Source organism: Equus quagga, chromosome 14 (genome assembly GCF_021613505.1).
Source record: "Equus quagga isolate Etosha38 chromosome 14, UCLA_HA_Equagga_1.0, whole genome shotgun sequence".
NCBI classification, from domain to species: domain Eukaryota; kingdom Metazoa; phylum Chordata; class Mammalia; order Perissodactyla; family Equidae; genus Equus; species Equus quagga.
This window is the reverse complement of record NC_060280.1, coordinates 8,424,468-8,436,799: the sequence shown is the minus strand read 5'-3', so window position 1 is coordinate 8,436,799 and position 12,332 is coordinate 8,424,468. Positions and strand designations below refer to the sequence as shown.

Here is a 12,332-nt window from a genome sequence, read left to right as displayed (position 1 = left end):
GAATGTTTTCTCGAATTTAAAAGTATGTAGTTTATCATTCTAAAGATAAAATATTCCCCCAATAATTATTTTAAAAAAACTGAACTTTACTTTTAATTGTGGAATAAAGAAAAAAATGTTTAGAAGCTTCTAGGTATGAAAGCATTTCTGTTTTCAGTGTGACAGAGATGTGAAAGTTATTAGACTATATTAATCAACATTCTTCCTTACAGTAAATGTAATAAATTTTCAAATGTTAAATACTTTAACCACCTTTTCTAAAATAATGGTGAATATTTTGATATGACTCATTTTTATTATTCAAATTAAGACCAGAAATCTATAATTTATTTTCAAGCTCAAAAAGTTTTAAGTTATGAGTCCTAAAATGTATTCTCTTATATGAATTTTTTATAAGATATTTTAAGTAAGAAGGTGTTTCCTTAAATTAGTGATCTTCTTGTGTGGAGAATTTGTTATTTGAAATTTACTTTAGCACATGACTTTAGAAATTGTCAAGTTAGTTTAGTTTCTTTTCCCAGAGCCTTGTTTATTTTGCTTTATTTGTATGCATTCTGGTGACCTGGGAAATGGGGAAAAAAAGGATGGGGGGAAATACTTTAAAAGTGCATAGTTTTTTGCTTGCCGTAATTGTGTCAACATCACTATGTTATTGGATGATTATAGGATTTGGAGGCCAGTGACTATTCTTCACCTATTTCTCTGAGAAAGAAGCTACTCAGCAAGAAAAGGGTTTGCTCTCTGCTGTGCTAGCATGCAAATGTGTGTGATGTGTGTTTTATTTTTATGTTCTGTGTTTGTCTTTGCTGTGTGGCCCTGTCTTCTTTTGATGCATGACTCGGTGAGCAGTTTTACAAATCCTGTGTTCTGTTGAACGCTGGCCAGGCACTGACCCACCTGCAGTCTCGGTTTGATCTTGCTGCACAAAAGTGAAAAGGATTGTGTGTGGATTTTTAAACATTAACGTTTTCCGTTTTATACCTGTTGCATCAGAAAAACAATCTATGCCTGCCTTCCAGTGTTTGATAAATCCTCCCTTGTTGCTGTTGTCTATATTGAGGACTATAAGAGTATTTCTGTAGAAAAAGCTACATTGCTTTTATTAGTATGAGTGCAGGAAAACAATTCAGGACACCCAGTCAGCCCTGCGTTAGTTATATCCACTTTCTTCCCTTCCCAGGAGCAATCTATTTTAGACTTTGGATTTTTTAACACCTGTTCTTATAAAGTACCTACTTTATTAGCATCTTAATTCACTTTTTATTTTTGAACTCAGAAACTCTTTCCAAATCTAGCCATTTGCCCTATTCCAGAGAAAATGTAAGGGAGAATAGCATGGAATCTGATTGAGAGAAATAAATATCTCCCTGGAGGATTGGTGTATCAGGACTCGATGGAGTCAGGGTCGAATTAGGAAAGTGGACAGCTTTCTAGCTTTTGCAGAATCAAATTTTCACCGTACAATATTCAATAGTAATAGCTGCATGCTCAATAATGGTGGCTAAGCAGTGCACACGCGCTATCGTATCCGCTCTCCCAACAACCATCATTTTGTAAACGAGAATGCTGGGACCTAGAGAATTAAATAACTTGTCCAATGTTACTCAGCTTCTCAAAGGCCCAGCTAGGATTTGAATTCAGCTTTCTTTACCTCTAAAGATAATGCCCCTGTATTACAGGAAGTTAGGCTTTATTTGAGTTAATTTTAGGAATTCATATGATTATTTCAAGTGAAAGGAAAAAATATATGACTATAAAGCAAATTAGAAAAGACTCTTGCCTCTTATTGGGGTTCTGAGTGATAGTGACTTACTCTGTTAATTTCACATAAGGTCTGGAGAAAGAAAGGGCCCTGCTTGTTCCAGGACGTTTCTCGACTTGGTGGCAAAGGCAGTTAACTACATTTTATTCTATACATCTTCATTACCGATGGGATTATGAATTAATTCTCCATGTTTATGTGAGTTATCTGGATGTCATATCCTATTTTAAATGTGAATAGTGATTCTGAGAAATTCAAATACATGCACACTCAGCCTTAATGAGTTTGTGATTTGCTTTTTCTTCTCTTTCACCTCTCTCAGATAAGTTCTCAGGCACCTGAATTGCTGTGCTATTCCTAATTGCCTCCTACCTTTAAACTCACAGATTTCTGCCTGGGTCTTACTGGGAGTGATATGACATAGGGAACAGTTTGTGACTATCCCTTCACTTTCTTAGGAGGCATCTTTTGTACCTTATCAATCCTGGCAGGAGAGAACTGCCCATAATCCCCATTAAAGGCTAACCCAAATCAGGGATTAATTTCCCTACATTCATCATCATCACCACCATCACCACTGGTATCCTAAACACTTATAGAGCATACTTCATGTATCAAAGCACATTTGAATATTTTTAAGAAAATAGATATAGGAATTGTAACTTATACTTATTGTAATAATCATAGCATTGATTAATAGAGGGCTTCTCAACTTTAATGTGCATACTCATCACCTGGAGAGCTTGTTTAAGTATAGATTCTGATCGGTAAGTCTGGAGTGGGACCCAATAATTTGCATTTCGGTCATGCCCCCAGCTGATGCCAATCCTGCTGGTCTGCGGACCACACTTAAGTAGCAAGGGAGTAACATCTAATGCATGCTTACTATATACCAAGTGCTCAAAACCACAAAACTACCTCCTAAGGAAGAGCAAGTGGGAGGCAAGATGCCTACTTGAGAGATGAGGAAATCATGCAGCCTGGACTAGAACCCAACCCTCCTGACTTCTAGTTTACTGTGTCTTCTACTGTACCACTCTTTCGGAGTATTAGAATCTTTTCTCTACTCTGGGAAGGTGGACAGCTGTTAATTTATGATATTTTCATAAGTCAACAATATTCAGCTAAAAATCTAATCTTTTCCAATTTTCTTCCTAAATATAAATCTAAAAACCGGTTTCCTTCAAAATCAACATGAATATTGTAGTCCCTAATGTATAGACGCCAAATAGACAACAGAATTTTTCAGGCTTTCATTTCTTTGCCCATCTGTTAAAACTTAATATATTTAGTTAAACTGTATATTCATGGTCTAATGCATTTTATCCTTGCAGATTCTGTGGCATTGAAACTCTACCCCTTGCTCTAGCAGAAGGCCTCATTTTCTATTCCTGGAGCCAGCAGCATTCCATCTGACATTTGATGCCCAGGAGATTTTTATAGAATCTGGGTTATAAGATTGAGTCTCTTGCCGCATATTTTTGAATAAGGATCTGTGATACATTTCCCAGAGGTGTTCTGCATTATACTTTTCTTTGAAATGCTTTTGATTATTTAAAAAGAAGCCTCCAATGATAAAACCTTTTGCATAATAATTGCCATTGACTAGAGAACTTATTTGCTTTACAGAGAATTTGTTCAGAGGAAAGAAAGCAACGGTGATTCCTCTTCTACTCCTAACTCAAAGCAAAAGACCGTATCAGAGTTACAGTGATAGAGCGAAAAGTGGTTCCTACAGTAGACTTCAGTGGAAGTGGAAGTTTCTTTATTTTTATGGAAAGATAAACCAGTAAATGTGTTTAAAATGAGTGGTACATATGACTCAATACAAATACTTTAGTTCAAACACAATGTACTGAACGTTGTCTTTCTAACCATCCTGACAAAGACATGCATTCAGTTATTTGTTCTTGTAAAACGTACAAAGTAGTCAATTTAGGTGATTTATTGAAAATGGGCTCATCGAAATTACTTTATTCTCAGAGACAGAGGAAAATTAATGTTAAGATGTTTGGTGTTTCACAAAATGATGTGTCCTAACGTAATTGTTACCTAAGATCTATGCTAAGCACAAACTCGTAATAGCTCTTGGATACCTGCTCTGTGTCTGTCTACAGATGCTGGCCAAGCTGGGCCACTTAACCTGAAATTTGATTAAATTTAGGATTAACGATCTCTAAAATAACATGCATGATAAAATATTCAAAATACGTATATTCATTATAATAGGACCACTTTAAATTATACATGTCTACCAATAGTAATATGTTTTTATTCTGAAGTTTCTTCCTGCTTTGGATAGTGACTGACACGTAATAGGTGCACACAAAAAAATGCTTATCGGAGAAAAAATAAGTGAATTAATGTTGACTAAGCCAAATGAAGATAATCTTTAAGCAAATAATTTATAACAATGAGAATAAAAATAATAATAAAGAAAACTAACCTTGGGCAAGTCTTTCCTATGTATTAAGTGTTGTGCTAAGAATAACAATAAATATTACTTTGTTTAATCTTCAAAAAAGTATTGCAAGGTACACACTAGTGTTTTCCCCTCAGAAAACTGAGATTTTCTAGAATAAACTCCCCCAGTAACACAACTAGTGAATGTTAGCACTCACACTCACACCAGATCTTTGTGGCTCGAATCCCAGGGCCACTATACTCTTTCCATTTGTTAACTTTGCTTCAGAACTTGCTTGAGTGAAAAAAAACCAGACAGAGTCCCCTCTTTGGTACAATGTAGACACTCCTTAAAGACTCGACTGTAATTTTATAGCAATAAGGTAAGAATGTTTGCCTTACAATTAAATAAACATTTGCATAATTTAAACTCTTGCCTCTTCTAAAGATGCTATGTAAGACGTTAGTCTTTATTCAGTTTGCTCATTGTCACGATCACTTGCCGTCACCACATAACTGTCATCCTCCTCGATATGTTGAGGTGTGACACTTACTGAGTAATTACTGTGTCCTAGGCAGTGTATTAGGTTATGCACTCTACAGATTTATCTCATTCACTGCTTACTAGTTATCAAACACTGATTTTTTTTTTATGGGCCAGGCATGATATACCCAATGTTAAAAAAACCATTAACATGTGAGACAATATTAAAGGTGTGTTTTGAAGCAATATTATTGCTTTATGCAAAATAATATTTCCAAGAAAACTGGGGAGTAAAACATTACTTTCTGTTAGCATTTTCCTAAGAAATGATGCTGAGGAAGAGGTTTATTTGTCTTAAATTTTATGGGCTGATTCTGTTAAGGATATAAAATGGAGAATTGTGCAGTTACTTTTCAGTTTACCAAATTGATTTTCTTGTGCATCCACGGTGGATTTGACATTCGGGTTTTGCATGCAGAAGCTGTTTTACATTGATGGCTCTACTGAGGAAGGGAAGAAATACATGATAGCAATGCATCCTACATATCACATTGTCTCTCTTATATTACCCACACTGTTGTTTTTCTTCCGAATGAATTTAATTTCCATAAGATTTGTCTATTTGCTTCGAATGCTCATATAGTCCTCAAAATATGTACAGTAAGTTGGTTAAGGAAGCGCAATAATTGGGCCAAGTATTTTTATAGTTGGTTGTTGACTGCACATTGACACAGTTTGGTCAGTTCACTGATAATTTTCATATTTTGACACTATTTCCGTCAATAAATGCATAAGACTGATTCCAAGTCTTCTGGAGCTTTTACCACTTGCTTCACACGGCTTTTGCTGAGATGAGGGTATTAGCAGGGCCTTAAAAATGTTCCCCTCCACAGCTGTTTTGTATTCTTTTTTCCCCACTCAAAACTCCTGTTTGTTATTTTGTACCATGGACAAAATTTTTTAAAAAGTCTCAGTCCAAAGAAATCGATTTTCTAGACAGGAAGGTTGATTTTCATTTGTTTGCTTCTGTTTTGTGCTGTTTGTTATTGTTCTTTGTTTGAAATTATGTGATATTACAGTCCACACGTTATTTTGCATGAAGTTGATTTTATGTGTCAAAAATTGTGAAGTTTGGGTCAGTCTAGCCAGAGTCAACTAGTGGTGCATTTGAAACTGGAGGTGGTAAATGTCTTTATTTTAAGCTCCTTTAATTAGAAGTAATTTTAGGCTTCCCCAGTTAGAGTTTTGTGGCCATTCACTAAGGGTCAGCTGAAACTAAAATTTATGTTACCAAGAATGGAATTGTTCTGTTATTTGGATTTCCCATAATCAATTCTATTTTAATGAGCATTGCTGATGGGATTAAAACTTATTTTAAAAGTTTTGAATGTGACATTTTATAACAAGCTAGTAAATTTGTGCCTGTTTAAAGGCAAGTGAAATCATATACTTTTACAATCCAAGTAAATGTATTTTTCCATTCACCACACCCAACCGATTCCATTCGTGTATAAGTGAACCAAATATCGCCACTACCATAAGCTGTGGAGAGAAGGAATTGATATTTATGTTAAGGGAATAGAATAATGCTGGGAATTTGAATTATTATGAAACTCTCTGTTTAATAATTAAAGCAATATTGCTATTTTTCTTCAAATTTATCAATAAGCTAGTATTTTCTCTTATCAGGCTATTTTGTCCATGTAAAGACCATTCTCAATGCAATGTTTTTTTCCAATATTTGTTGTCTTTATTAGGTGCTGTAGATAATAACATTTAAAAAATTCTCTTGTTTAAAAAAGAGAGCAGTATAAGCAGGCCATACTCCTCTGGTAGGCTCAACCAGTGCGAGTATGGTAAAGCAATTGGTAAAGCAGATTTATTAAGTAATCAGATTTTATTAGAATAGAAATATCAATGCAAAGAATAGTCTTCTAATTTGCTCATTTTATGAGCAAAATTGGCCAAGGCTTTACGTTGGTACACATTTACAAAATCCAGTCAGTTGAAAGTGTTTCTTTCTAAAGTATCATTTAACTAGATTTGATTAGAAGAGGACATCAAGTTTCAGTGTCACTTGTCATCATTGTTTGGAGGGTAACGAAGGACTGTGGTGTGTAATATTTATCCTTATTCATTGCATTATTTCTGCTAAAATCACTGGTGAAGGTAGACTCAGGATTTTGAAAAGGCCAGTCTTTGCTCCACAGTCTTCTGTGCACTGTGTGTTTTTAAATATCTGTGAACTATTTATTTCATAATGACAGCTATGTATGTTTCTAGTGTTGACTTACCGATATTAACTAATTAAAGAAAATGTTTTCAGGGTGCGATTCCCTGAGACTCATGGCTTTTGGTAGGGAGGTTGGGCAAAGAGTTTGGAAAGCTGCTTTCAGATTTTAGTAGAGCTGAGTGTACTGTGGGATAGGATGGTTTCTGTGAACGTCAGAATGAGGACTAGTTCATTTACTGGGAGCATGAGGGACGAGGGGTCCTTGGCAAGCCTGTTCGCCACTAAGCTGCTTTACAATCCCTTCCATTGTAAAGGTGTCCACTCCTGTCTTGTCTTTCAGTCCTCCACAAGCAACCCAGAGAAGTGTGTCTCTGTTTGCTAGAGCTTGGCCGGATTGCAGCCAGGTAGGTCAAACTACTGCCACTATGTCAAGATGTTGAGCATCACAGTATCCGAGCAACTGAGAAGCTGGCTGGCTTTTCATGAGGATGTTGAACCTGGGTGTTGAGAAGCTGCTCCTTCACATATGATCAGTATGAACATCTCAAGAGCAGTCATTCAAACTAAAAGCGTGCCACCAATATTCTTAACATCATGGTCCTGTTGTTGAAGTCGCTGTGTCTAAGCATATGCTCAGTGTCCTTTAATTGAATACATCCTCCCTCCAACCCTTTCTTGGCGGGTAGGGGAGGACCTAGTACATGAAGTTGTGGCTCACAATTACTGTTCCTTAGTGGAAAGTCCATTCCCATCACTGTCTCTCTTTCCAAATTCCTTCACTCTCTCTCTCCTTTTTACTTTTCAATAATTCTCACCCTCCTCTTTTTTCCCTTTTTCCTAATTTTTTTTTTCCCATTCAACATCACATCCCTCAGCTCTTTTAGTTTCTACTTCTGAGCTGGGAGGATAGGTTTTAAATTATTCTGTATATTTTGGTTAAAGAAAGATGTAGAATATTATCCTTCAAATGTAGAAATATCTTTGAAATCTTTTTTCTTCTAGAAAAAAGCCCAGAAAGTAATTGTAGAAATCGTAATCATAGCTAAAGAAGCAGAGGGAGGGCCTTTATTTATTAGCTCAGCCAACTTGCCTTGGTTTCATGTCTCCTCCTTTGTCATCTTGAAAACCATCAAACAGGGCTTCTGACAGTTCTTTGAAGCCCAAAGAATTAGAAATGAAGATATAAGTGTTTGAAGAAGTCTTGATGCAAAAAAAAGGAAATTCCTAATTAATTAGAAGATGTTTTCTCATCCAGATCTGGGTATACTTTTAGGATTGAGATCAGATGAACTGATAAGATAAAGAGAGAGTTAGCTCTAGGCATAAATTCTCAAACAGAAATTTGTAAAGAAAATCAAGGCAAAGAAAATACAAGATATGCACACCAGCAAGCTACAGCACTGGGTAGAAAGCTGTTTTTAATCCAATGGAAAATTAACCTGTAATCGGAAGTAACCCCAAGTTCTTTAAAACACCGTAGTCAACGTAAATCTTAACAAATTGTGTATCAGGTAAGAATTTTACTTTACCACAATGATTGGGTGCAAGAAAGATTGCTTTAATTAAAAAAGAATTCAAATTAAATATGGCTGAGGATCCACTCAACAAGGAGTGGAAAAATCAACTTGAGACGTTTGGAGGTTGCCCTTCTCTCTTGCACCATGTCGGCTGCTGTGTGAAGGCCTCAGGAGAGGGTCCCCAGTCTTTAGCCCACTCGAGTCTCTACTGCGCAGGCATAATTCAAGCTCACAGTGTCTGCCTGTTTCTTAGGACTCCCTTCCCCTTCAGTGCTGCCACTTTCTTGGGTTCTGTGAGGGAGTAAGACAGAGGGACCTGTTGCTTCTAGGACTCTCCTAAGCCTCTCCTCCACTAGTTTGGGGCTTCTGGCCCCAAACTCACAGGGTTGAGTCTCACAGCCTTGAGTCAAAGGGACGCCAAAGACTCAGCAGATATCCCCTAGGAAAGCAAAGTTAAAAATATAAGGAGGAGGAAAACACACAAAGTAAAATCCCAATTAATGAGCTGTTGCCACTGAAATGCTAGAGTAAAGGAAACATGATGGTCTGGAGTCTCTACTTAATAGAAGATTAGGCAGAAAACTTTTTGATTAGTGTTTATTTTAACTGTACAGTTAGAATATTCTTAAATGCCAGATTCCATTGTGTTGCTTTAATAATCTAAGTAGATGAATCAAGTAAGTATCATGAGTCTGAAAATTGTGAGAGAGAGGTAAAGAGAAAGACTTGCACTATCTACAGAATTAGCTGGGAGTTGTCATTTTCCTCTTGTTTAGTTTATATTATTTGCCTCTTTTCTGGATTTATTTTATTTTTTGTAATTAGACTTTTAATGATCTGAACACTCTGATTAGAAATCCTGCTGAGCTAAATGTTTTAACTATGGCCAAGTCATCAAAGGAGAGGGCTTGCTACCCAGTGACAAAATCCCTTTCGAGTCACCTTTCCTCCAGCTCTGAGGCTGACATGTGTCCCTCACCAAAGTCTAGAAAACAAATTAAAATCTCAGTTAATGAAAGGGAATCATTATGGCCTGGCCCATTTCCAGTTGAAGTATCATATGAAGAGTTTTGCGTTTTTGGTTTTTTTCCAAAATATTTTAAAATCAAGATTCTGTGTTACTCTATTTATTTTTTAAAACCACTTTATTGAGGTATGATTGCCATACAAAAAGCTGGATGTATTTGGCATGTACAACTTGATGAATTTGGAAATAAGTATACATCTGTGAAACCATCATCACAATCTATGCCATAAACATATCCATCACCTCCAAAAGCTTCCTTTTGCCCTCTTTATTATTATTATTTATGATAAGAATGGATTGCTCCATTTTTTTTTTCTTGAGGAAGATTAGCCCTGAGCTAACTGCTGCCAATCCTCCTCTTTTTTGCTGAGGAAGACTAGCCCTGAGCAAACATCCATGCCCATTTTCCTTGACTTTATATGTGGGACACCTACCACAGCATGGCTTGCCAAGCGGTGCCATGTTGGCACCCAGGATCCAATCTGGTGTACCCTGGGCTGCAGAAGTGGAACATGTGAACTTAACTGCTGCACCACCAGGCAGGACCCAGGTTGCTCCATTTTTGACCACAGTTATGACCATCCAAGCTGATGAAAGCAGTGATCATTCACACTGCAAAAAATATTTCTAATTTCATAAAGGAGTTATCTAAGGATTAAGATAAGCTTTACATTACAATACTCAGTTGTAAATGTTGCTTTTTATTTTCTTTACCTACTCAAGTGGTGTAAAGTATTGCACACTTACACTGAAAAAGGGAAAATATGCTAAGAGATTATTCAAGGTGCTACTTTTGTTGTTGTGTGTGGCATAAGGTTAAACAGTTGAATACCAGTTGGATAGACTGAACATTTAAGTATAAATGTCCATTGAAGTTTCTCCTGGTTTTTGAAGATTTTTTATTTTAATGGAAGTTAATTGTGCTTTACAAACAGCAACCCCATAAACCCGAGTCTCACTACCTTAGCCCTATGTTGAAGCATATTCGTTAGAGGAAAAAAGGGAAATTCATTCCCTGATCTAATTTTACTCTTAATCTTTTTTTTTAGATATATTAGACTTATACCCAGATCCTTACCTGTGCTTCTTCCTCCCCCGACTCCTCCATGGAGGGTTACATAAATTATTGAGTTAAGACAGCTTTATCCAAAACTGGAAGTGATTTTGGGAGAGCTCTGGAGGATCACAACGTTAATTTGCACACACAACAGATGAGTTTTGACCATAACAAAGTCCCCGATACAATCTTGGGAGTTTTGTGGGGTTTTTTTATGTCCCTGATAGATGATACATTTTTATATTTGATTCTAAACATTTACTTCTCAAAATGACATAAATGTCATCCTAAAAGCATCAACATCACTCTGGAAACGACTCACCAAATGTCTCTGATTCTCTGCCATGTTCTGCTGCCTGGAAACACTTGGAGCAGCTCCTCTGAGAGCTCTGGGCTTCTCTGAGTTCTGAGACGGGAGAATGAGACCACTTATTTTTGTTCTCGAGGGTAAAACTCCCTTTTACTTTCAACCAAATAGAGCTATCACCAGTGGGGAGTGAAGTCCCTCCGTTAATATTTCAGGAGCCGTTTCTGAAGGTAAAATGTGCCTGTTTGCCTCCGGAGAAGTAAAATACTCAGTAGAAGCAGGCCAATAAAACCTCAAAGATCCTTTTAATGACAGAGCTTTGATATTATTGCTGGAAAAAAAGTTACTATGAAGTCAACCTTTTTGCAGTCTGCAGAATGAAGATTAGCTTTATGATAAAAGCGAAAATTTTTTTGATCTTTTGGTTTGGGGCCATAATCAATAATCAACATCATATGGAGCTTTTTTGTATTTTTATTTTTGAGTTCTTCCTTGATTTTGAGCAAAATTTATGACCATTCAAAAGAAATATACCTCGTGAATATTTTTGTTAGTCTCTTTTTTCAATCGATGACCTAATGAAATGTTACTTAAAGGAAAAATATTTTTATATGAGGCTTATTAATTAACTCATCCTATTTAAAGCACTTGACTCTGACTGCTAAGAATATCATGTGGGCGAAATTTCTTTCCAAATATGAATCTGTCTTTAAATGACTTTAAAACAGAGTAAAATGGGTTAAAAACTATCATTTTGCGAGAATCTATAAACTATCTGTTACAGACTTTAAAAAGGGAGAGTTTCTAAAATCTGTGCCTCTAACTCTAGTAAGATAGGCCCCAGATGTCTTTGGTTTGAAAACTATAATCCACTAAATAGTCTGAGTAAATTTTATAGTTCAGGGCTCAGTTTGGGGGCTCAATTATTTCGTCTAGACTGATTTCAAAAGTGGTGTCACGTGTCAGAAAAATGAAAAGTCCATTCCTAGAATCTCATAGTAAAGTCATTAACCATAAGATCCTTTCCCTAGCACTTTGATTTTTGTTTTTTTTTCTTTTAATGAGACAAAAATAAAAAATCCCTTCCTTTTCAGTGTCCACCCCCCTTTCCCGTCACTTGGGTACACAGATGTGAGGGTTTGGTTGGAGTGGATTCCCTTCTTGCTATCTTTCATTTGACCCTTGTTCAGTTTGAAAGCAACAGTTTCCTCTTCTCCCCCAAAGCTCTAAAATCTTGTAGTAGTTGGAAAGGAGTAGAAAACAGTATAAAGTTGTGAAAACCTCATAGACAAAATAGGAATGTGAAGTGGTATAGAGTTAATCATGGAAACCAGAAAGAAGCAGCCTTCTGGAGAGCAGAAAAAAGACCGATCTGATGACTAAGTTGGCTTGCAGGTGCGGGCTCCCAACCTAGGGGAATTCCATGATTTACAGCCTGTTGACATCTCCAGACAGACAGGAAGCCAATGAATCGTATTTAAGTGTGCATTTTGGGACTGGCTGACTGTACCTTAGGCAGCTTGAAGCATTCAAAAGCCAATA

At 36.5% G+C, this 12,332-nt stretch overlaps 1 protein-coding gene across 4 annotated transcripts in view; it reads left to right on the top strand.

The window, feature by feature from the left end:
* The window catches only part of GAS2 (growth arrest specific 2), a 126,607-nt gene that overhangs the window by 52,107 nt on the left and 62,168 nt on the right, over window positions 1–12,332 (top strand). For all 4 annotated transcript variants that reach the window (XM_046638498.1, XM_046638497.1, XM_046638499.1 and 1 more), the window contains exon 5: window positions 7,223–7,286. In XM_046638498.1, the coding sequence (XP_046494454.1) occupies window positions 7,223–7,286 (64 nt within the window). The remainder of the gene's footprint in view (window positions 1–7,222; window positions 7,287–12,332) is intronic.